Source organism: Carcharodon carcharias, chromosome 17, assembly GCF_017639515.1.
Source record: "Carcharodon carcharias isolate sCarCar2 chromosome 17, sCarCar2.pri, whole genome shotgun sequence".
Taxonomy (NCBI): Eukaryota; Metazoa; Chordata; class Chondrichthyes; order Lamniformes; family Lamnidae; genus Carcharodon; species Carcharodon carcharias.
In genome coordinates this window covers 44,451,015-44,477,016 of record NC_054483.1, presented here as the reverse complement: position 1 = coordinate 44,477,016, position 26,002 = coordinate 44,451,015, and the positions used below count along the sequence as shown (strand labels likewise).

General features: G+C 46.0%; 1 protein-coding gene across 1 annotated transcript in view; it reads right to left on the bottom strand.

Annotated features, from left to right (window-relative positions):
- The window catches only part of LOC121289632 (broad substrate specificity ATP-binding cassette transporter ABCG2-like), a 184,219-nt gene extending 164,847 nt beyond the window's left edge, over positions 1–19,372 (bottom strand). Inside the window, exons 1-3 of the mRNA XM_041209261.1 lie at positions 19,348–19,372; positions 18,166–18,217; positions 11,459–11,573 (exon numbers count right to left, since the gene is read on the bottom strand). Coding sequence (XP_041065195.1) covers positions 11,459–11,573; positions 18,166–18,217; positions 19,348–19,372 — 192 coding nt within the window. The remainder of the gene's footprint in view (positions 1–11,458; positions 11,574–18,165; positions 18,218–19,347) is intronic.
- Positions 19,373–26,002: the final 6,630 nt, after the last annotated feature.

Below are 26,002 nucleotides of genomic sequence, written 5' to 3'. Positions count from 1 at the left end.
TATGTTTGAATGTACTTATGTTTGTATGCAGAGACGTTCCTGGAGATAGTTCCTTAATGGGATAAAAATGTCATCCATTATTTAAACTCTGTTAGAGAAAGATTAAAGAGTAAAAGGGTCAAAATACAATTTGGCATGCCTAAGTACCCATACCTCATTATCATAGAGGATTTTAAGCCCATTTGTCACTCAGATTGGTCAACCGTATGGACATGCAACTTTCTCTGAAATTAAGGCACTCTGGATAAATACTTTTTCTTCTCATCTAGCCCTAGGTTGTTCTGTAATAGTCTTACCTAGCATTTACAGAAGGGTACATTTATCAGGGAAAAACCTATCTATGATAAAGAGGAAGAGGTTATAGAAGTCAGACTCTACAGCTATCCTAGATAATCACATTTTTTCACTCTTTCATGGGAAGTGGGGGTCACTGGCTAGGCCAGCATTTATTACCCATCCCTAATAGCCCTTGAAAAGATGGTGGTGAGCAGCCTTCTTCAACTGCTGTAATCTATGTGGTGTAGGTACACCACAGTGCTGTTAGAGAGAGAGTTTCAGGATTTTGACCCAATATCAGCGAAGGAACGGCAATATATTTCCAAGTCAGGATGGTGAGTGGCTGAGGCAAACATCTCCAATGATGATCCCAAAATACTTTAGTTAATTCAGTTAATTAATTCAGTCAATTACCTCTCCCAACAGCCACCAGCTCAGCACCAAGACATCACTGCAGGAGTTCCTCAGCTCGGTGTCCTGGCCCAACCATCTTCTGCTGCTTCAGCAATGACCTTCCTTCCATCTTAAGGTCAGAAGTGTAGATGTTCGTTGATGATTGCATAATGTTCAGCACCATTTGCAACTCCACAAATACTGAAGCAGTCCATGTTCAAATGCAACAACACCTGAACAATACCCAGGCTTGGGCTGACAAGTGGCAAGTAACATTCACGCCACACAGGTGCCAGGCAATGACCATCTCCAACAAGAGAGAATCTAACCATCGCTCCTTGACATTCAATGGCATTACCATCGCTGAATCCCCCACTACCAACATCCTGGGGGTTACCATTGACCAGAAACTGAACTGGACTAGCCATATAAATATTGTGGCTACAAGAGCAGGTCAGAAGCTAGGAATCCTGCGATGAGAAACCCACCTCCTGACTCCCCACGGCCTGTCCACCATGTACAAGGCACAAGTCAGGATTGTGATGGAATACTCTCCACTTGCCTGGATGAGTGCAGCTTCAACAACACACAAGAAGTTTGACACCATCCAGGAAAAAACAGCCCACTTGATTGGCACCCCATTCACAAATATTCACTCTTTCTACCACTGATGTACAGTGGCAGCAGTGTGTACCGTCACATGGGAACACCGCCACCAGGAAGTTCCCCTGCAAGCCACACACCACCCTGACTTGGAAACGTATCGCCATTCCTTCACTGTTGCTGGATCAAAATCCTGGAACTCCCTCCTTACAGCACTGCGTATGTACCTACACCTCATGGACTGCAGCTGTTCAAGAAGGCAGTTCACCACCACCTTCTCAAGGGTAATAGGGATGGGCAATAAATGTTGGCCTAGCTAGTGATGCCCACATTCCACGAATGAATAAAAAACCACAATGGCCGGGAATTTCCACCCCTGTTCACAGTGGGCGTGCTTGGTTGCGAGATCAGAGAATCTCATGAGAAGGCCCTAGTTGCATTTCCCGACAACATACATCCAGGATGTGATTGTCCCCTCCTCCGTCAATGGCAGGCCGCATTTCCCGCCATCGAACATCGTGAACTTAATTGTAATCAATTAGCATCTAATTGTTGTGGTCACACGCCGGAATCATCCCCACACGTCAAATTTAAATCCCACTTTGGCGTGATTTCACGATGGCGTAATTTATAACTTTCTTTAAAAGCATGAACCTGGCAACCTCAACTACGAGGGGAACTCGGAGGTGAGAGCACAGAGAGGGAAGGGTGAGAAGGCAACCTCGGGCCAAGGACAACAGTGCAAAGGGGGAAGGGTGAGAAGGCAACCTCAGGGCAAGGGCAACAGTGGCAAGGGGTGTTATGGCAGTACTGACTGAGGTTTGAGCAAAAACTGGGGGCTGGGTGGAGAAAACAGCCGGGCTAATGGCAAAACATGTCAAAGATGAGCACTCCACCAAAGCTGAGAGTGTTTAGCTTGAGCTCAATTGGCATGATTAGAGTTAGCCTAGTCAAGCAATTGCTCCTAGCAACACTAGTTCTTCACAGTGCCAGTGATTGCTCCTCTACTGTTAACCCCTCGTGTACACACTTCCAACTCGAATGAGTGCTATGGTGCTGCAGAACCATTGCACCACTGGCAAGCTTGAGGATCCTGTTAGGAAAGGTGGCCGTCAAACGCTGACGGAGGGGTGCGCTCCTAGTCCCTTGCATTATGTTTCAGTTGACATTGAAAAGTCACCCTTCATGGTCCAAGCAAACCGCAATGCCTTGGAGTCCAGGTTAGGAAAATGCCTGCGCCTGAGATGAGAGTTCAGGATGCAGTTGAGTGGCTGACGCTGCTGCCACTTGGTCATGTGGTGTGGGGTGGTGCTGGCTGTGGGCATGGTGAGCCATCATGCGCACTAAACACTGGGCACCCATGTGGTGGCCTAGACCCTCCAGCATGCATTAAGGGACCTTGAGACACAGCCACAGGCAATGACTTGACCAAGAATGGTCCTTAGGAAACAACTGCTGACCCTTGCATCTCTCTCTCTTTGATACTGCACTGAGGAGACCTTCAGGAACATGGAATCTGATGATCTCACCATCTTCCTGATTGCTTATAGGCAGGAGAGAAGAAGAAAGAGAATGTGACAGAGATGCCTGGCTCATCAAAGGAAGGAGCAGTAGCCTGAAGACCAAGGGGCGGCACGGAAGATGAACCCCACAGAGCCGTTGTTCATAGGTGCATTGCTGGACCCAGGATTTACAGATGGAGCATGTGCTACGTGCACATGAGCATGAATCAGTGTCGCTGACGCCTGAGCATATCAAGGGAATTGGTCATGCGCATATGCCACCATCTGCAGGATTTGGCTCCATGGGTACTCAGAGGGCATCCACTGCCAGTGGCAGTTAAAGTTACTGTCGCACTCAATTTCTATGGCATGGCTCCTTCCAGGGCTCCACTGGGACCTGTGCAGGATCTCTCAAGCCTCCACCCACAAATGTATCCAGGTGATCACAGGCACCCTTTTTACCAAGGCACATACCTTTGTCAATTCTGACAGGCATCAGGTAAGCCAGAAAGCAAAAGCACTGGGATTTTCTCAGATTTGCAGATTCCCACAGGTGCAGAGTGCCATCAATTGCACCCATGTGGCTCTTAATTCTCCCTGGCAACAAGCAGTCCAATCTGCGAACTGCAAAGGCTTCCACTCTCTCAATGTTTAGCTTGTCTGCGACCATCACAAACAGATCATGTAGGTGTGTGCAAGATGCCTCGGAAGCGTCCACAACTCGTACATCCTCAGCAGGCCCCTGACATCTTCCAGGGACTACACAGGATGCAGGGTTGACTCCTCAGGGACAAGGGCCACACGCAAAGGACATGTCTGATGATGCCCATGCGGCGATCTCAGACTCCTGGTGAGAGAAGGTACCACGAGGCTCATGCTGCAACCCAGAGTTTGGCTGAGCACACCATTGGCATCTTGAAAATGACATAACAAGGATCCATTGACAAGGAGACATTCTTGGGAGTGTACTTACAATGGTCAACATGAAGTACAAGTGGTTAACACCTGTCCCCAGGTTGTGCAACTACATCTTCTTGACATTTCTAACCTGTGGCTACACGTTGGTTCTCAACCGACATCCACAGCGGAGGTGGAGGTGGTCTGCTGATTGATACGCCCTGTTGTTTATGATGGCCTTGACGGGCATCCTCTGAAGGGCAGAGACCTGGAAGGCCCAGCCTGCTTTTAGGGTCCTACTGTGTAGCAGTTCCACCCTCCTTGGCCTGTGCAGCTGGAGCTGCTGGGGTCACAGAAAGAGAAAATTTGAATGGGTTGGACACTCCCGGAGTCACCTGGGTGAATGGCCCTGGGTTGCACACCCACTGATCTTCATCCCTTTGGGTGCACGAGGGGCTGACTCCTTAAGAGGAAGAGGCAGCTGAAGTGAGTTTGGGATGCTCCACCCCCCTCTCACTTTGACACTGATGGATGCCTGCAAGTGCTGGACCAAGATCTCCATGGCAGCTGCCATTCTAACTGTGTTGACCTTGGTGCGATGGCATGCCAGCACTATCACCTCAGACTGAAGGCAGATAGGCTTTGCAATGCAATCAGAGGACTGCAGCAGATATCCCTTCCCAATGTTCCCGTGCTTGCCTGTGGAGCTCCAGCAACTGAGGTATGACTGAGCCCAAAGGCTCCTCATCTGAATCGGACTCAGCAGATTTCTGGCCTTCAGCAGTCCTCTGAGTGCCAGAAACCTGGTAAGTACCTGCCTCCACCTGCTGTGGATCAGACAGTGCAATGTGCCCACCAGATTGTGACCCTGAAGCTACTTTAGAACCAAGCCCCACTGAGGTGTATGTCTCTGCACTTCCAGAGGGTGTGGGCAAACACTGCGACGGGTCTTCAGTTAGGGTATCATCAGATTCGTCTTCCAAATTGTCTTCGGGGCTTGAGTCGAGGACTTGGCTTGTGGACCCCACTGGCTGCTTCAAAAATGTGCCTGCAAAAGCAAGGAGAGGTAATTAGTGCGTGGCAGGGGATTGCAGAACAGAGGAACTCACTCGCAGCAGGGTTGTCTGATGGATGTTGCACTGCTGGATCCTCACTTGGTTGAGCACCACTGATCGAACCGTCAGCACAGAAACAGTCCAGTTCATCATCGGCCAGCTGGATGGCTCTATCTTCAAAGCCTGTGAGGACCCTGATGTTAGGTATTCCTCCACCAGTCTGCGACCTCTCACTTTTGTTGTGTGCTAGCTTGCCCTGCATGAATACAGATGGAGAAAGTATAAGCAGGATGCCTGCCAGGCCAGATGAAAAGGATGCCTGGCATGTGCAGGTCTGAGTGCTGCCATGAAGAGGATGAGGACACGATCCGCAGGGCAGATGAAGGTGTGTGAGAGAGTGAATGATGATGTCCCTTGAACTTGTGGAAAGTGAGATCCCTGTGGATGGTGATGGGTTTGTGAGTTTGTGAGTTGAGAATGATGAGAAGAGTGACTTACCCTGGTGGAACAGAAGGAGATCATTCATCCTCTTTTGACACTGGGTGGCTATACTCTTTTGCAGGGAGTTGGCGCTGACCACTGCCAAAGCATCCCATGCTGGATTTGTCGCCTTGCTTACCAGTCTTCACCCTGATAGGTGACTTCGCAGCAGGCATCCACTGTTTCCAGTCGATGCTCAAGGGAGGCGTCACTAAACTTGGGGACAGTATGTTTACTCCCTTTGGCAGCCATGACTTTCCACCAGCTTTCGATTCCTTAGAGAGTACTAGCTCTGAGTAGTGGCGCCCTTTAATGTGGTGCTTGGATTACTGAAGGCCTGAGGTCCTCAGTGGGGCGAGCAAATCAGAGTCCAGCCCGCCAGCAATTCAAAGTGAAACCCGTGCCTCTGCATTTTTAAAACGAAATTCCCCACAATGCGGTAGAAAAAGCCGCTATTGCCGTCGGTGGGTCAAGCAATGCTTTCCCCGCCAGATATCAGAGTTTGTCGATTTTTAGGACGATTCCTCCCTATGTTTTGAGTTTTGCAAGCGTGGAATGATTGGGTAAAGTCTGTACTTCGCCTGTTGCGAACTGTTCCCCAATGCATTCTCCATGGCAATGCCTCTGCCAATCAGAGTTCACTTGCCAACCAATAAATCCTCTCTTCTCAAGTAGTATAAATTGTTGTTCCTTTTGCCATGTATTCTTGCGAACTGTCCTGATGATTGCAAGATGAAAAGCTTCAACAGCATGTCCCTTTTTTCAGCAATACTCAAATTCTATACTAAAAACGACTATTCATTATGCTATTATTGCTGCTTGACTGCTTCCACAACCTGTCATCATCACAATGGGGGAGATATAAGTTTACAGTATGACTGACAGCTCCAAGAGGTTATTAAAGGAGTAGCTGCCTTTGATGTGAGGCTATAAATACAAATGTTTGTTTTTTTTTATAATGGATTAAGTACATAAATGGATTTAAATGTTTCGAATGGACTTTTATCAATGAGAGTGCTTTTTTAATAGAACATAGTCTGTAATAGATACTTAGACTTTATTTTATCTCAGCATGGCTCCCGAGGTCTGCTCATGGTGGATACGGGGTTAATTGACATGAAGGGTGTAAGTGCAAAGGACGGTCAATGGCAGGAGCATGAGATGGCACTCACTTGGCATAAGGATTATTAGTGACCATGGGGATGTGGGGTTGGCATTAGTTGGCATACGGGCTATAAGGGGCCATGTGCATGGGTAGACATGTAGATTGGCATGGAAGTATAAGGGGCCATTGAAGGAGTGGGTGGGGCATGTGTTGGCATGGAGGTGGCGTAGGGAATGGGTGGGAGTGAGGGTGTGTGATGGGTGAGCACTAGAGGGCCTAACTGCGTTTATTGCAACTGGTACCAAGTCGCAGAGCACTGAGGCCTTTTAAAGAGCCATGTTGTGGCTGCCTCTGAACTATTTCTAGAAGCAGCAGACCTGACTTTTGCACGCACCAGCCCCCACCCCTCCTCAAATGAAGATCCCGTTATTTGGGGCCGTTTTTCCGAAGGCAGGTGCGCCGAGCCTGGATTTTTCCTGACTGTGCACCGGGAGCGAAAATCACGGCTTAAATCTGTATTCTCCAGTTACTGAGCCCCGCACTAGTGCAAACAGTTTATTTTTATTTACACAATCAAAACCACTCAAAATTTTGATTACTTCTACCAGATTTCCCCCTAATCTTCTCCGCTCTAAGGAAAACAATACCAGCTTCTCTTAATGTTTCCTGATAAATCATCATCTTTGGTACATTTTAGAAAATCTCTTCTTCATTCTCTCCATGGCCAAGAAATCCTTTCTAAAGTGCAATTCCCAGAATTGCACACAATGCACCAACTGAGGCCTAACCAATGATTTATAAAGATTTAGCTCAACCTCCTTGCTTTTGTACAATATTGGGAATGATTTAAAATTAACCAACCCTTTAGGAAACTTGTTTTGCCCTGATCCCACCAGTTTCAGATGGTTGGATTATGTTAAAATCACTTCTATGGATAAATCCAAGGATCCCACATGCTTGTTTTAGCAGCTTTTTCATTTTACCTTTCCAACTTCAAAAATTTGTGTGTGAACGCTCAGGCCTCGCTATTCCTACACCTGCTTTAAATGTCTATATTGCCTCTGCTGATGCTCTCTCCCAAAATACATCACTTCTGACTTTGTTGCATTATATTTTATCTGCCTTTTGTCTGCTCATCGCCTGTGTGTCTCAATCCTCCTCACTGTTTACTACATTTCCAAATTTTGTGTCATTTGCAAATTTTGAAATTGTGCCCTTATACCAAATCTGGGTGATAAATATTTAGGAAAAAATAGCAATGATCAAAATATCAAGCCCTGGGGGACCACCACTGTATGCTTCCTTCCAGTCTGCAAAAATAACTGTTTACTGTTATTCTATGTTTTCTGTCTCTTAGCTGGTTTTGTATCCATGCTGCCACTGATCCTTTAATCTTATGGGCTTCAATTTTGCAAACAAGTCTATTATGTGGGACTTTTAGAATGTGAAACACTTATTGAAAGTCTGTATACACAACATCAACTACACTACCCTTATCAACCCTCTCGTTACTTCATCAAAGAACGCACTCAAGTTTGTGATTTACCGTTAAAATAGCTACTCTGGCTATCATTTATTAACCCATGCTTGTTCATTTTCAATGCTTTATTCCTGCACACATTTTCATCAAATGTTCTTCCATGATTAGTCCCCTTTGCAAAGCAAAACTATTGACTGTGCAGCACATAAGTGACCTTAGAGACTCTGGGATGCTGTGCACATAGAATTTGGCCAACATTGCTGATCATAGAATCATAGGCCCTGATACTATCCTGCAGATGTAATCTGTGTGTGGTGGGGTAATGGATGACAAATCAGAAAGTATGGGGTTCCTGAACATCTTGCATATCTTTGATTTTTTTCTCCATGTTTCCAACCCAACAGCCAGCAAGGCCAACAAATCTGCACCAGAAGGATGTCTCAAAGCAACAGGTAGGGAGAAATCACTGTCAGGGATTTAATGGGTGGGGTGGAGAGAGTGGTTATTAGTGGGATCTGATCTGTTGCAAGGGGACTGATCTAAAGGCGGCGACGGGGGTGCAGGGAGATGAAGTAGACAGATTACTGGGAGGAGGAGGAGGATGGATGGACTTACAGATAAACTTGATGCACCTGGATAAAACACTCTTGCCCCATCTGGCTCTGTGAAACCAGACCAACTGCGGTTCAAAATAGAATCAATATTAAAATGGAAGCACACAGCTCCTTGAAGGTTTCAACAATTGACGCACTTCTGGCAAGCAGTGGCTGCCTGTTCTTTTAAATCTATGACCTCTGGTAACCAATACATTTGCCAGAGGAAACAGTTTTTCTCTACTTATTTTATCAAAGTCCCTCATAATCTTGAATATCTTCATTAGGTCTCCCCTTAGCCTTCCTTACTCTAAGGAAAACAATCCCAGCTGCTCCAATCTGCAATCCAGATTACAGATGTGGCCTGGAGATTTTTTTGCAGATGGCTGCTTCTGCGATATGATAAATGATGGTAGTTTTGTAAGCCCAGCTTGGCGTCTCACAACTTACTTTCCTACCTATCTTGGTGTCGTCAGCAAATTTAGCTACTATACATTCATGGGATGTGGGCCTCCCTGGCAAAGCCAGCATTTGTTGTGTAATGATCTCAGTAGAGACCAGTAACTTTTTTTAAATTAAAGGAAACCGAAATCTCAAGTTTTTTTACTCAAAGAATGAAGCATCAAGATTCCATTGTCTATAACAGAAGAATTTTTACTATGCAAGACTCAAACAAAGCAAGCACTAAATACTACCTTAGATAACCTCCTATACTCTAACAACAGACTAATTGCGATTGATTATAAATTATAGATTACACATTAAATGGCAGATGCAACTAAGACAGATCTTACAAATTGTATCAGCAGTCCCTATACAGTATATAGGTTATCAACCTCAGTCACAAAGTCCTTCAAAACTCTGCCTTCCTCAGAAAGAATTTCAGTTTCTTTTTCTAGGAGCTAGCCTGATCCCAGACAACAGCAGTGCGCAACCAACCCAAGTTTCACAAACATGGTCTTCACCAAAAATGCCACATGTTTGCAGAAACTCCTCAACTCAGTCTGATGGTGTAGATCAAACAATGTTATCTTCAAGTAACAGAAACAGCTGCAGCAACTTATTCTCAGCTTCTGGATCTGGTCTCTGTCTTCTTCAGCTTGCCTGTATTACACTATTGGACTCATCAACTGCTACCACCAAGTTTGGATGGCTCTATGTCCCTTTAGATAGCCACAACCAATTTCAGTCTGCCCAGAAGTTTTGGTTTCCAAATTCAGTTTCAGTTAATTTCCTTAGAAACAGGAAGGGTCAGTTTCCCTTTTTCAGTTATGATCTGCCTCAAAAACTACAAACTTTGAAAGCATAGATTCCATTACTGTTTCCCATCCCTAATTGCTCTTGAACTGAGTGGCTTGCAGGCATTTCAGAGGGCTGTTAAGAGTCAACCACATTGCTGTGGATTTGAAGTCACACATAGGCAAGACCTGGGAAGGATGGCAGATTTTCTCCCCTAAAGGAGATTAGTGAACCTGATGGGTTTTTTACAACAATCTGATAATTTCATAGTCACTATTACTGAGACTAGTTTTCAATTCCGGACTTTATTAATTTAATTTAAATTCCACCAGCTATTGTGGTGGGGTTTGTACCTCTTGGCCCAATGACATTAGCCTGGGCCTCTGGATTACTAGTGTTATGGTTCCAACTGTGATTACCCCTGGACAAGCCTGATCCTAGTTTGGAACCCAGCTTGATAGATCCTAACTTTTATTTGTTTGTTTAGATCCGTGGAAAGTAGCTACTGAAGAGTCACAGGAGTCAGCTGATGAACTTTTAACAAAAGAATAAAACATTTATTCAACAAGAAAAGATTAACTATATTACAATACTCCTTCACCCACAACTATACCTTTACAGATATATACAGATTTGTAAGGATGACTCAAGTTATAAAAACTATCTTATACTCTAATGTTCATAATAAGTACACAGTCCATGTGAACCAATAAGCACCCTGTGGTCAGACACACCACACTCTGAAACCAAGTGACAGATGCCACCTCAACCAGATGCTATGGATCTCTCCTCAAGTCCCCCTAGATGCTTGTCACACCGTGAGCCAACCGGTCTCACTGCACTCCGCCTTTCACACAGGGTTTCCAATCTCCACTCTCCAAGACCTCGCCTTAGAATCTTCTCCCAAACCAGCACTTTCTCTCAGACTCCTTTCACAAGGGTTCACCTTCCAGGGTTTCAAACTCTCCTTCCGATGTTCCTCTTCCCTGGGTCACCACATACATTCAACCTGTCTTCCACGCAATCTCTCCCACTGGCTCAGCTGTCAACAGTATCACTGCTTTACATGCCCATAGCAGACCTCAGTTATCTCTTTGGATCTTCTTGCCTCTTGCAAGCTGTCCTCACTTTAAATCTGCTTTCTGCAGCTTTTGCCTCTTTAAATCTGAAGCTTGGAGTCCTTCTCTTTGCTCCTCACTCCTAACTTCATTAACAGGACCATTTCCAGATTCCTGTCCTTCCTTTTGACTAGAAGGTCGGCTTGGGACTTTCCCCTGTTTCTGTCTCACTCCTTTGGCCTTGAGACCTTCTAGTTCTTTTGGGAAATCTGCAGCTTCCTCTCCCAGTGTCCAGTCTCTCTGGGGTCCTGGCTTCAAACTGAATTTAAGACTGCTGTTTCGTTAGTTTTTCTGTGTGTGACTGTGGGAGGGACCTGCCTCTCTGGACCCTTGTTGCTAAGCAACAGCCCAATTCTTCTACTCTTGTCTGTTTAACCTAGCTGCAACAGTCATTAAAAAAAACTTAATTAGAAATGCAGGCACCTTTTTAAAGTGAAACTAAAATTCACTTTGACCTTTCTTAACAGACACAGAAATGCAAATCAAACTTAAACTTTAAAGCTAAAGCTCATTCCTAACACCCACAAATACCAATATAACTTACTTAAACTATCTCTATTTCCTAACACTAGTCCAGTGACATTATACTACACCACCTAACCTTGGTGGGAAACTGAGTTCTAACGATACAATTCTAATTGTGCCACTTCTATCCCATGCCAGGCACAGAGCCTCATAAAATTACCCTGTAACAATATTAAAAAAAAATGCACTTACCTGAACAACATAACCAGATATGCATTTAAAATTTGAAGGTTGTGGAATTCCATCAATCAGGACTTCCCCAGACAGCCCTCTGTGATCCTTTCTTGCAGCCAGAATATCCAGCAATCTGATATAAATGTTTTTAAAAATCTAATTTTAATATTAAATGCATGTCTATTTGAAAAGAAATTGATACAAACAAAGCAATCACATTCTGTGGTCAGACTCCTATTCTTTAGTATGGAGTTTATCAAAGCTCACATAACCCAAGTTTAATCAGCTGATCATTTTAATCCCTGAAGCTTTGTCAATATACTTGGGAAAGAATATTCCAAATTTTACTTACACTGCAAATCACGCGGCCTTTGGCATGCTGATCCAGACAGTCCTGAATCTCAAGCAAATGCATAACTCAGTATGGACATTCACAGTCAGCCAGAAATTCACAATGGAGAAAAGAAACATAGAAACTCAATGTGTGCTAGACGAATCCCACCGACCTGTATTGTGATGGCCCCTCATCCAAACTAGGCAGGATGAATTTGAAGTGTCAAACGATAATATATGAACACAAGACATAGGAAAATAGAATTTAAGAGCAGCTGTAGGCCATTCAGCTCTTCGATCCTGCTCCGCCATTCAATAACACCATGGCTGACCTGGTTGTGTCTCAGTTCCACTTTGCCTGTCTGCCCCCATTACCCTTGACTCCCGTGTCTATCAAAAATCTAACTCTGCCTTGAATAAATTCAATGACCTAGCCTCCACTGCTTTATGGGTAGGTAATTCCACAAACTAATGACCTTTTGAGAGAAAAGATTTCTCTTCATCTCCATCTTAAACAGGAGACCTCTTATTCTTAAACTGTGACCTTTGGTTCCAGTCTCTCCCACAAGCTGAAACATCCTCCCCCCTCCCCGTATCTATCCTATCAAATCTTTTATGTTTTAGTAAGATCACCTCTCATTCTTCTAAACTCCAATGGGTATAGGCCCAACCTGTTCAACCTTTCTTCATAAAATAAGCTCCTTATCCCAGGAATGAATCAAGTAAAACTGCTCTGAACTGCTTCTAACACAACTATATCGTTATTCAAATGAGACCAAAGCTGGACACAGTATTCTAGATGTGGTCTCACCAAGGCCCTATACAGCTGCAGTAAAACTTTCCTACTTTTATATTCCATTCCCCTCGCAATTAATGCCAACATTCCATTTGCCTTCCTAATTATTTGTTGCACTGCATGCAACTTTTTGTGATTCATGTACCAGGACACCCAGATCCCTCTGCACCACCAAATTTTGCTATCTCTATTTAAATAGTATAATACTTTTCTATTCTTTCTGCCAAAGTGGATAAGTTCACATTTTCCCACATTATAGTCCATTTGCCAAATTTTTGCCCACTCACTTAACATGTCTATATACTTTTGCAGGCTCTCTACCTTCTCTTGATAACTTACTTTCCTGCCTCTCTTGGTGTCATCAGCAAATTTCGCTATCATACATTTGGTCCCTTCAGTACATTCAGTAATCAACACACCACCTTTCTTTGGACACAGGACTTTGACCTTGTACAAGTCACATGATGAGCACAGCTATGTTTCCTGGCAGCATTTCAAAACAGCAAAAGCAGTTTGCAGAGACGTGCGGCAGAATTCTCCGAGCCCTCTAGCAGTGGGTGTCATAGGTGGCGTGCACGGAAAATATGATGCGACCTGTTTCACGACGGTGTGAAGGCAGGTCGAGATCGACCGCTCAGCCTGCCAGCAGCGGGCTGTGTTTCCCACTTTCAGTCTGCGGGGAGCTAACTGTAACACATCAGCATATAATTAAAAAGCCATCCCAGCAGGTTCTTGGAACCCCACCATATTGTCCGTCCACATTGGTAGGAAAGCACGCCAAAGTGTTTCACAACAGCACGCAGGCAACATGCACTTGCGGTCTTAACTTTGGGGGAACTAAAGTGAGTGAGCAGAATGTTCTCCACAGCTCACCTGTTGTTTACAGGCCTCAAGGGCACCGGGGGTGGGGCAATTGATGCCTGACCCCGGAGGTGATTGCTGAGGGGGGTTGTGCAGGGGCAAGTGCTGGCCAGCCTTTGAAGTGACTGCTGGAGCAGGGAGGTTAGGTGCTATCCTGGTGCTGCATCCCACCCACAGGCAATTGAGATGGGGGGCAGGGTAAGCGAGAGAAGTGGCCACACATTAGGGACACCTGTATAAACTGACCATGCCTCTTCAACTGAGACAGATCAGGTTCGGCCACAGTGATACGATTAGGGTCAGGCTCCTAACCTGCCCGCCCATGCAAGCAACCTGGAGGCACCAAAGGGCCACGAAGTGCTCCATACCTTACCCCTCCCCCACTGCCCAGTAAAGACTTCGAGTCCGCCACCACTTTCTTGGATTGCGGAGCAGTTGGACTGCAATACAATCTCCTCACCAATGCTGGCCATGTAGCAAGCAGTCATGGAGGTGCTCACAGCCCCTCACAATCTCAGCATCCTGGTTTGGACCAGTGTCCCCCATGTCGCAGGTTGACAGGGCACCATGCAGTGCACTCATCTCTGGCCATCCATCGGGTGACCAGCACTCTCCGGGAATCATTAAGGGGCGGTCACACAGGGCCAGGAAAGGTACTAAGTACAGCCATGATAACTACGTCTCTCTCTCTCTTTCGTGCTGCAAGAGGACCATGTTAGGATCATGGATCCTGGTGACCTAGTTGTTTGCCTGGTGGCCTACAGAGACCATAGAAGACTGAGGAGAGAGCGGCTGTGGCTCCTGGCTGTGCAAAGGCAGGAGCAGCAACCTCATGAAGAAGGGGCAGCAGGGGCTCTTGCACACGCTGCCCAAGGTCTATAGGCACCGCCTGCCATTCCTGGAGATGACTGAGAACCAGTGTCGCTGATGATTGCGCATACCCAGGGACCTGGTAGCTCACACCTGCCACTTACTGCAGGGCTTGGCACCAAGGGGACATGGAGGGCATCCACTGCCAGTGGCTGGGAAAGTGACAGCAGCGCTCAATTTCTACGCCACTGGCTCCATTCAGGGCTCCACAGGTGACCTCTGTGGGATTTCACAATCCACCACCCACAAATGCATCCATGAGGTCATGGATGCCATCTTTTCCATGGCACACAACTTTGTGCATTTCACCCGGGACTGGGACAGCCAATATGCATGGGCCATTGGATTTGCCCTGATCTCGGGATTCCCACAGATGCAAGGTGCAATTGATTCACTCATGTGGTGCTCAGGTCTCCGTCGACACACTTGGTGGACTTCATCAACTGCAAGGGATTCCACTCACTGAACATGCAGCTGGTATGTGACCACCAGAAACGCATCCTGCAGGTGCGCGCGCAGTTTCCATGGACTGTGCACGACGCCTACATCCTGAGCTGCTTGCAGATTCTTGCAGTCTTCCAGGGTCCACAGAGGCTGCAGGATTGGCTCCCTGGGGACAAGGGCTACCCGCAGAGGTCATAGCTGATGACACCCCTGCAGCAGCCTCAGACTGCAGCAGAGTGATGCTATAATGAGGCTCATGCAGCAGTTTGCAACTTGGTGGAGCAGATCACTGAGATGCTGAAGATGTGGTTCCGGTGCCTGGACTGGTCTGGTGGAGCCCTGCAATACAGCCCGCAGAGGGTGTCATGCATCGTCGTGGTCTGCTGGCCCTTTACAACCTGGTGATGCAATGGGGAAAGGAGCTGGTTGAGGAGGAGATGAAGGAATTGCATGGCTCCTTCGATGAGGATGGCACCAATGGAGATGAGAGTGAAGGGGTCCTCAGTGATGACAACAACAGGGCTGAGGCTCATGCACTGGCTAGACGAGGGAGGCATGCTCAGGTGGGTCCTCATAGCTGCCAAATTTGTGGAGGATGACGACATGCAGTGAGGTGTACCCACAGATCCTCACATTGCAGTTGTAAATGTTTGACTCCAGTCAGGCTTATGGCAGCGCCAGTACCCCCTGTGAGAATGCTCCTGTTATGGAGATGCAGTGGAGGCCCTAATACTTGCTCGGTTGCAGGAGGATGATGACGACATGCAGTGAGGACACTCCATAGATCTTCACATAGCCTCTGAGATTGTCTGACTCTTGTCTGGCCAAGAACAGCTCAATTGCGTTCCATGATCAGGGCCATCTCAGAGACACAGCCATGAAACTTTAGACACATCTGATGCTGTGTCTGCCTTTAGCACCTCAGCCCTTCAGGAGCTGGTGCACAACATCACTGTTCACAGATGCTGGTGTGATGGGGGCCAGCCCCACTTTAAAGGTGCTGAGAGCACACAGAAAATGAGAGAACTCTGTGAGCCTGCCCACTACATTCTGGCAGCAATGACCACCACTGCCGAGGTGCAGGTATCAGTAATGTTTCCAGGGAGTGTGAGGCTCGACCATCACTGTGGTCTGAAGGCTGCACAGAGCACAGGGAAGAGACACCTGCCTTTTATCTTGTGCAGAAAGGTTTCACATCTGAGTGACAAGAACACTGCTCATCATAACAAGGAGCCACAGGCAGGGAGACATCCTTAGGAGTTTATTGACAATAGTGGAACAGTATATACAAGTGATCAACACCCGTGCCCAGGCTGTGCAACTAATTTTACCTAACTTTCCTAACCCTGCCGCTACAACTTGATGCTCACCAGACATCCACAGCAAAGGTGGAGGCAGCCTGTTGACTGTGACGCCCTGTCTGTGATGACTTTGGCAGGCGTCCTCTGGAGGGCCGAGACTTGGAGGGCCCTGGCCTGCTTTCAAGGTCCTGCTGTGTGGCAGTGGCACCCTCTCAGCCTGTGATGCTGGAGCTGCGGAGGTCAGAGGAAGATAGAATTTGGATGGACTGGTCACTTGTGGAGTCATCTCCATGGATGGCCCTGGAGTGTGCACCTACTGATCTCCCTCCCAAGGGTGCCTGAGGGCCCCTGGCTGACTCCGTGAGTGGATGAGGTAGCTAGAGTGAGATCGAGCTGCCCAGCACCCCTCACATGTACAGACTGTTGGAGGCCAACTCTGGCATCAGCAATGGAGTTAAGCCCATGCAGCAGTGCAGGAGTGATGTCCTGGACCAAGGTCTCCAAGGCGGCCGCCATCCTGCCAGCATTGACCTTGGTGCATTGCAACGCTGGCACTACCACCTCAGCCTGAAGACGGATGGACTCCTCCATCGTGCCTTGCAATCTGAGGAGTGCAGCAGAGATCCCTTCCTGACGTTCCTGATCTTGCCTTTGCAGCTCCAGGAACTGTGACATGACTAAGTCCAGAGGCTCGTCATCTGACTCAGACTCAGCAGCATTCTGGCACCTAGCAGTCCTCCAAGTGCAGGACACCTGGGACTTCCCTGCCTCCACCTGCTGTGGATCAGACAGTGCAATGTGCTCACCAGATTGTGATCCCAAGTCTACTCTAAAGCTAGGTCCCATCGAGGTGCGCTGTTGGACAGTGTGGGTAAGCACTGTGATGGGAGGATGCCTTCAGGTTTCTCTTCAAAGGATTCTTCAGAGCTTGACTGGAGGCCCTGGGTCATGGACTCTGTCGGCTGTTTAGCAGATGTGCCTGCGAAAGCAAGGGGAGATAATTAGTGCATGGCAGTGACCTGTGAAAGAGGACACATTACTGATGGCATGATTGCCTGATAGAGCAGTGCCAACCTCACCATCAGCACAGGACCGGTCCTGGTCATCGCCAGCTAGCCGGATGGGTCAGTTTTCAAATTCTGTCAGAACTTTGATCTCCAGCATCCCTACGCCTTTCCCTTCTGTTGTGTGCCAGTTTGTCCTGCAATGATAGAGATGGGAAAAGTGTATCAGGACGCCTACCGGGCCAGACTTTAAGTATGCCTGGCCTGTGTGGGTGGTGAGTGGTCCCATGGATGTGATGAGGACAATAACGGTGTGTGTGAAAGAATGAATGGTGATGTCCTTTGCACTGGCAGTGAGTGGATGTGTGATGGGTTTGTGAGTGTGTGAGTTTGGAGTGATGAAAGAGTGACTTACCCTGGCGGAAATGAGGAGATCATTCATCCTTTTGTGGCATTGGGTGGTGGTCCTGCTCTGCAGGGCATTTTCACTGACCACTGCTGCCACTGCCTCTCAAGCCAGGTAGGTGACTTTGCTGCCCATCCTGCAGCCAGAGCAGGGGTAGAGCGCATCTTGGCAGGCTTCCACCACATCCAGCAGTCGCTCGAGGGATCCGTCGTTGAAGCAGGGGGCTGCAGTCTTTTTTTCTTTGCTAGCCATGTCTCCTGGACAGTGATGATGAGCTAGTGGTGACGAGTGCTTTGCTGGTGGCTGCCTTTTAAAGATGGCAGCTGGCATGATACAACAATGCGGTGATGGCAGGCGGGCGAATGAGAGCCCGCTCACCATGGACATGGCTTGTTTTGCGGGAGTGAATAAGTAATGAGGTGGGCTAAAGATTATACGGCATGAAAACCCGCCATTTTCATTGGTGGATAGGACTCCATTTTATTCGCCCACTACCGCACTTAGTGCAATTCTGGGAAAATTCCACCCATAGTTACCTCAATGTTCATCAAAGAAGCCATTGAACCAGCTGCAAGTCAATTTTGCAGCAAAAGTAATAAACAACCAAACCTGGAAAGTGGTAGAAGGACTCTACCCATCCTGTTCCAGGTTCAAATTCAGCTGAGAACCAACCTCCTGGAAATTCAACTGCAAGAAGTCTTGCTGCTTACTTAGGATCCTCCGTTTTCACAACATTTACTTCAACTAAAAGCAAGAAACCAGCTATGAAAGAGCAACAAGATAATTATACTTTGTAATCATATTGTTCTTTTCCTTCATCTGTATTCAACCTTTGTGGGAGTGTGAGGTGAGTGAGTAAGACATTGCTTTTTTTTAAACCTCCGGGGAAGAGTGGGATTAAAAATGACCTCCTTTATTATAAAACTCTCAAAAAACAGCTTACTACTGCAATTATTTAAATTGGGACAATCACTCTGAGGTAAAAAAAAACACGCACCACACATATATAATACATTGATCACAGACTGTAACAAAACACAATTTTTTTCCATGGCAACAGCATTAGTTTTTACATGTGGAATGCTCTCCTTCATTGGCAGAGGTACAGAATATAAAAATAAGGATATAATGTTGGAATTGTAGAAAACACTGGTGAGGCCACAACTGGAGTATTGTGTGCAATTCTGGTCACCACATTACAGGAAGGGCGTAAAAGCTCTGGAGAGAGTGCAGAGGAGGTTTACAAAAATGTTGCCAGGGTTAGAAAAGTGTAGCTACAAGGAGAGATTGAATAGTTTGGGGTTATTTTCCTTAGAACAAAGAAGGCTGAGAGGTGACTTGATTCAGGTGTACAAAATTATGAGGGGAATAGATAGAGTGGACAGGATAAAATTATTTCCCTTGATGGAGAATTCTAGAACCAGGGGACATAGATTCAAGATAAGTGGCAGAAGGGGGGACATGAGGAAGAACTTTTTTACGCAGAGGGTAGTGGGCATCTGGAATTTGCTGCCCAAGTTGGTGGTAGAGGCAGAAACTTTAAACTCTTTTAATAAGTACCTGTATCTGTGCCTACAGTGCTGTAAGCTGCAGGGCTAGGGGATGGATGCAGGAAGGTGGGATTAGAAAGGGCACCTGGGTGTCCTCGGGCTGGCATGGACAAGATGGGCTGAATGGCCTCCTTCTGTACTGTAACTTTTCTATGGGCAGAATTTTGCCCTTGGTGGGCGTGCGGGCCCCAATGGTTCGGCAGCGGGCGGACAACCGACCCCCACAGCCGAAATGGGGCCAGCCACCATTTTTAGTGGGCGGGCCAATTAAGGCCCACCCAGCGGCCTACCCAACAGGAAGCGCTATGCGCTTTCTGTGTGAGGGGGGAGGGAATCACCAACTGTCAAAGTGCGTTGTTTCGGGCATGCGCGCGAAAGAGCACACTGCTCCCTGAGACTAAGTGCTATCTCAGGTAGATTAGTGACAGTCTAAAAATCTTAAAAAATAGAAAGATAAAAATATTATTAACCTGTCCCCCTCATGTGATAATGTCACACGAGATGGGACATGTTAATAAATATAACATTACATTTATTAAAATTTTTAAAAACTGACATGAAACCTCATCCTGCCAGTGGATGAGGTTTCATGTATTATCAGAAGCCCGCTGGGGCTCCTGCCCTGCCCGCCAGCCTTAAGGTTGGACGGGCAGGGCCTTTAATTACTTTAAGTACCCTGCTAATGGCTCCAATTGGCCATTGACAGGTCGGCAGGCGGACAGCTGATTTCGCTGTCCGCCCACCTTCCGGAAAATTTAAAGGGACCGGGATGACGTTGGGGCTCGACGACGGGAAAATGATGTCCGCCCGCCGTCGAGCCGGTGGGGCCCGCACGCCCACCAAGGGCAAAATTCTGTCCTATGGTTCTATGTACATGTGAGCCCCAGCTCTATTCAGCACTACCTATTTTGGTGCTTCCAGTTTTGCTAAATTATCAAACTGCTTATCCAGCATCCAATGCTGGGTGAGCAGAAATTTACTCCAATTAAATATGGGGAAACTGAAGGCATTTACTTTGGTTTTCACTCCAAATCCTGTTCCCTAGCAACAAACTCCATCCCCCTCACTGATAACTGTCTGAGACTAAGCCAGGCTGTTCAAAGCCTTGGTGTCATATTTTGACCACATACTATAGCATCATTAAGACCATCTATTTCCAGCTTGGTAACATGGCTGACTTCGCTCCTGATTCAGCTCATCTGCTGAAACCATCATTCATGCCTTTGCTACTCCTAGACTTCACTATTTCAAAGCAACTCTGGCTGCTCTCCCACATCCTACCCCCTATAAGCTTGAGGTCATCCAAAACTCTGTGTTCTTATGTGCTCCAAGTCTCATTCACCTATCACCCCTTTGCTTGCTGACCTATGTTGGTTCTGGGTGAAGAAAAGCCTTTGTTTTAAAAACCTCATCCTTGTTTTAAAATTCCTCATCCCTCCCTATCTCTATAATCTCCTCCAGCCCCACGGTCCTCTGAGGTATCAACGCTCATCTAATTCTGGCCTGTTGTGCATTCCTGACGTTAATTGCTCCTCCAATGGTGGCTGTACTTTCAGCTGCCTAGGCCCCAAATACTGAAATTTCTTTCTTAAATCTCTTGATGCTCTACTTTCTTCCTTTAAAACACTCCTTAAAACCAGCTATTTGACCAAGCTTTGATTCCCACCTTTATATTGTATTATGTGTTTCAATGTTTAATTTTGCTTAATAACACCCTGGTGTATCATCTTCAGGGTTTTTATTATTGCTGAAAAAAGAGACATGCTGTTGAAACTTTTCATCTTGCACTCATCAGGCCAGGTGCAAGAATGCAAAATCTCAAAGGGAGCAACAACTTACATTGCATGAGAAAAGGGTGCTGATTTGTTGGCAGGTTGACTCCAATTGATCGAGGCATTGCTATGGAGAATGCATCAGGGGGCTATTGTCCCCTAAGCTTTTGTTTAATTCAGAAATTTGCAATGCTTAGAGATGTTCCAGAGGACAGGTACCTGCATGTGAATACACGTACCATATAGCAAGTGTAGGGAAGCCATATTGTGAGCACAACTGATAATCTTAGATTGGTTGTTAGTGTAATTCTTAGCACATTTTGGATGGTACATTAAGGTCTTACTCAATCAGCCTGTGCTTGCAAAACGCAGAACATAATGTCCAACATTAGATGTAACTTCACAATTGGACAGCACTTGCTGAACAATCTCAAGTATGCTATGAATTACACTAACACAACCGTGCCACATTAGAAGCTATTAGGTCAAGTAACCAAAAACTTGTCAAAGAGTATCTTAAAGGAGGAAAGGGATAGAGAGATGGAGAGATGTAGGGAGAATTCCATAGCTTGGGACTTAGGCAACTGAAAAACAAAACGTCAAATATCAAAAATTACTGGTAGAATTTCTTTAGAGGGCGGTGAGTGGGAGAAAAGAGAGAATAACACTAAAGGGAAAGGGAAAATGAGAAAGAAAGGAGGGGAAGGAGTGGAATGATGAGTGAAAAGGGACCAAGGCTGAACATGAGGGAAATTGTTCATTTCTTCCAGGACCTCCCATTAGGGGGTCCTCACCAATAGGCACTGTGTGAGTAGAGTGCTGCTCAAATGTTCCAGTTGTAGCCTTTAATCAATGATTTTTAGTAGACTTATTGAGCATTCACACCAGCTGGCCACAATAGGTTATGCTGAGCACACTGGGTAAATTTGAAGCTTCAAGCTTCCAAGCTTTTTTTTATTCATTCATGGGATATGGGCTCCGCTGGCTCCATTGATCAGGTCTTGCTGCATTTGGACATGGACTGCTTCAGTATCTGAGGAGTCACGAATGTTGCTGAGCATTGTGTAATCATCAGCAAACGTCCCCAATTCTGACCTAATGATGGAAGGAAGGTCACTGATGAAGTAGCTGAAGATGGTTAGGCCCAGGACACCACCCTGAGGAACTTAAAATCTGTAAGTGGTCACTTGATGTGCTGTAGAAAATCGGGAGTCAGCTCCCCAGATTATTACCTCCATAAATTTCTATTCCATTTATTCCTCTATAATCACATATAATGCAATATATCACCACATTTCAACTGACATTCTGCCTTTTCACAATGCCCATCAGGAATGCACCATATGTTTGTGCAAATTCTCAAATTAAGATAGCGATTCATCTGAATTGTTAGTATTTCTTAGAAGTAATAATTAGTGTGCAATTTTGGTTTACAAACAGCCACTGTGACATCAATACAGCTTATACAGAACTGCATCTAACAGATTACACCCAAAAATATCCAATATTAATATGGCTGTAATATTAGTATAAATCTTAGTTTGACAATAAATTCAACTTACGAAGATTTTCCACTGCCTGTTGGACCAAGGATAGCATTCAATCCTGGGTTTAAAACACCACTATAAGAGACAAAACTAATATCAATAAAAATGCTGATGAGAAGTGCCTCAGTGTATTATTTCCCAACAGGAATACCTGCATTAGGTACAATATGCAATGCAACAGAAGCCATTCTATCCAAATGCAATCTCCAAAAGTCATCCTCTCAAATAGCTATAGAAATTATTCATGAGATAATTTCCTGTAGCCACAAGCCTGAAACTGCTTTAAATTCACTAAAAGCTCTAATATGTTCACCTCAAAGGGAGTAAGGGAAAGGAATTGATAAAGACAAAAGGAAGTAGATTGAACGGAGAGTGCATTGCTGAACTGCTGTTTCACCTCAGACCTGGATTGGCTCTGATCAGATATCAGAGACACTGAGCAACTAAAAGCAAAATAAAACATTTCAGGCAATGAAGAAAATTAAGACAGATTCTGGAGTGTAAAAAGGGCAACAAAACTGCGAAGAAATTTAAAAAATTGAACAAGGCAAGACACGTACAAGATAATAATACCCCGAGACAGCAGTTGGATGCTCAGCCCCAACCTGCCACTGTTAAAACCAGAAGGCAGCAGATGAGGATTGGGTTCCCCATTTTTAAATTTTGGGCATTGTTTTATTTTTTTCTCTTAAATGACTGAAAAATCTTCTATTCATTCATGGGTTGTGGGCATCGCTGGCTAGTCCAGCGTTTATTGCCCATCCCTAACTGCCCTTGAGAAGCTGTGGTGAGCTACCTTCTTGAACCGCTGCAGTCAATGTGGTGTAGGTACACCCACAGTGCTGTTAGAGAGGGAGTGCCAAGATTTTGACCCAGCGACAGTGAAGGAACAGCGATATATTTCCAAGTCAGGCTGGTGTGTGGCTTGGAGGGGAACTTCCAAGTGGTGGTGTTCCCATCTGTGTCTTAGGAAGCTGGGCTTTCTGTCCTAAAGATTTGGAAACTCTCGGTTTGGTGTTGTAACCAAATCTACAACCAAGGTTTATAGAGCACACAGCTCTGATTGCAGCAAAGAAGATAACTTTAGCTCTTAACTATTATGGCACATGCTCACTTCAGGGAATCACAAAGGCCTTTTGTCAGATCAGCCAATTTGCTGTGCATTCCTCTATAAGGATAGTCAGCAAAATCACTTTGCCAGGGCAACTCAATTTCTACAACTTTACAGGGTTTCCACGAAGATGATTTAAATTTTACAGAATTTCCAGATTTCGTGGGGTTCTTGTAGTTATTGATTTCAGCCACATAAAACCATGTGCCCTATATGTAAACCTTCAGGTTTATGGGAACTGCAAATGTTTCCATTCTATAAATATGCAGCTCAATTGCAACAATAGACACAGTGGCCCAGATTTTCACTCCCTAGAGAAGAGAGTGCTGGTGCGCAGTCAGGAAATTTTACAGCTTGCTGCATCTGCCCCAGGAAAAGGTTCCCCAGATGGAGGGACCTTCATTCCAGGAGTGAGGGGAGGTGGAGGGCAGGGGTCTGGTGTCTATGTGCTGGAGATGGGCCCACCATTCCCGGATACTGTTCGGAAGTGGCCACAGGGGCTGCCGAGTGGTAAGGTTGGTTAAAAGGTGCTGGTTAAAAGGTCCACCTCATTCTGCGGCTTAGCCCCAGTTGTGTTGCTGATTATTAGGCCCTCTTGCCCTGGCGCCCCTCTACCATCCCCTCCCACCCCCACCCACTCCCCATCAACAACAACTCATATCAATCTATGCCCTTCCATCCATCCCCAATGGCCCCCTCATACCCTCCATATCGACCCTTCCACCAATGTGCATGGCCCTTTATAGTGCTTATACCAATTTAGTGGCAACTGATGCCAACACATGACCACCCCCACAAATCCCTATGACCCCTTATAGCACCTAAGCTAACTTAGCGCCAACAGCTCTCTTTGTAGCCTAGACAACTCAGTTCCGAGCCTGGATTAGTCAGCGCAGAGCCTAAGTATTGTTACGGACAGCACTAAATTTTCCTCTCACCATCTGTCAATAAACAGAAAGGTGTTTTGATTGGGTTTCCTTTTTAATAAGCTGTCGTATGTTTTCCAAACCTTTGGCTTTCGTGTAATCCAATTCCTATTAATGACTCCACAGCAAATTTGACGTAGCATGACTCAAAAGGTTAGTTTATCCCACACATTCAAAAACTGCGCACATACAGTAAAAAGAGGGGCAGAGAAAAGAAAGTTTCACACTACAGAGACTACAGAGAAAATAATATTGGTTCACATGAATTCCAGAGCCCAGAATTAAAGTCCAATGCGGAATCATTCACGAGGGTCAACAGGCTGAAAAGCAGTGTTGCAAAATGCATTTTTCTAAAGATGTTGACTTCACAAGATCAAATAGGCACACAGAGATGATTCAGTTTTTGTAGACAATGGTGCAGAACTTCCCGCAGAGTAAGGATAGATGGTGCCAGATGTCCAACCTGGCCAGAGCTCCTTCTATGTGGCCTGTTAGTCAGATGTTAAAACAGCAAACTGGGCTTGCAGTGCAGGAGGGAAATGTTCAACAAGCCAGAGTCTTAGGTCACGTGACTTTACCTCCCCACAATGTCTTCAACAAAGGATGTTTATGCAGTGTCTGGAAATTGGCTTTGTGTTTCAGGCTGATAACGTCTCAGCCATTATGGGTTGAAAGAGGTGCTATTTGTTGAGGGTCTGGAAGTCACTGGGTGGAATTGTACGAGATTTCTACTCAGTGCAGTAGCGGGCAGGTAAAACAACAGCAACTTCTCACACTGTATCGTCCAAAGCCCACCGTATTAATCATGCTGTTTCCATGGCGGGTGGGCTCTCATTCGCCCGCCATGCTATCACCTCGCTGCTTCATCATGCCAGGCATCATATTTAAAGTGCAGCCATACACACATACACCTCTCAGTGCTTCCAGCCCACGACTATTGCATGGAACACATGGCCCAGAAAAGCAAGAAGGAGGCAGCCCCCAATTTCAATTACGCACCACTCGAGTGCCTTTTGGATGCAGTGGAGGCCTGACGAGATGTCCTCTACCCCCGCTTTGGCCGCAGGATGGGCAGCAAACTCACTAATCCGGCTTGGCAGGTGGTGCCAGCGGTGGTCAGCGCCAACGTCCTGCAAAAGAGGACAGCCACCCAGTGTCGCAAGAGGATGAATGATCTCCTCCATTCTGCCAGGGTAAGTCACGCTTCTATAAAGGCAAAATACTGCGGATGCCGGAAATCTGAAACAAAAACAAAAAATGCTGGAAAAACTCATTAGGTTTGACAGCTTCTGTGGAGAGAAAGACAGAGTTAACATTTCGAGTCTGTATGACTCTTCTTCAGAGCTAAAGGGAAGTAGAAATATAATGAAACATATACTGTTTAAGTGGGTGGTGGGACAGGTGAAGCTGGATAGAAGACCAGTGATACATGAGGCAAAGAAGAGATTGCAAAAGATGTAATAAACAAAAGGTCAAATGGTTGTTACTAGTTGTGGTACTGGCTAAAGGAGGTGTTAATGATGACATTAAGAGTACAGAGCAGAATGTGATAATGGCCAGATCAGGGTAAGCACTCTGGAAAGTGACAGATGGCCCTAGTGGAGGTGGAGTGGGGGGAGGGGACGGTGGTGGGAAAAAAGA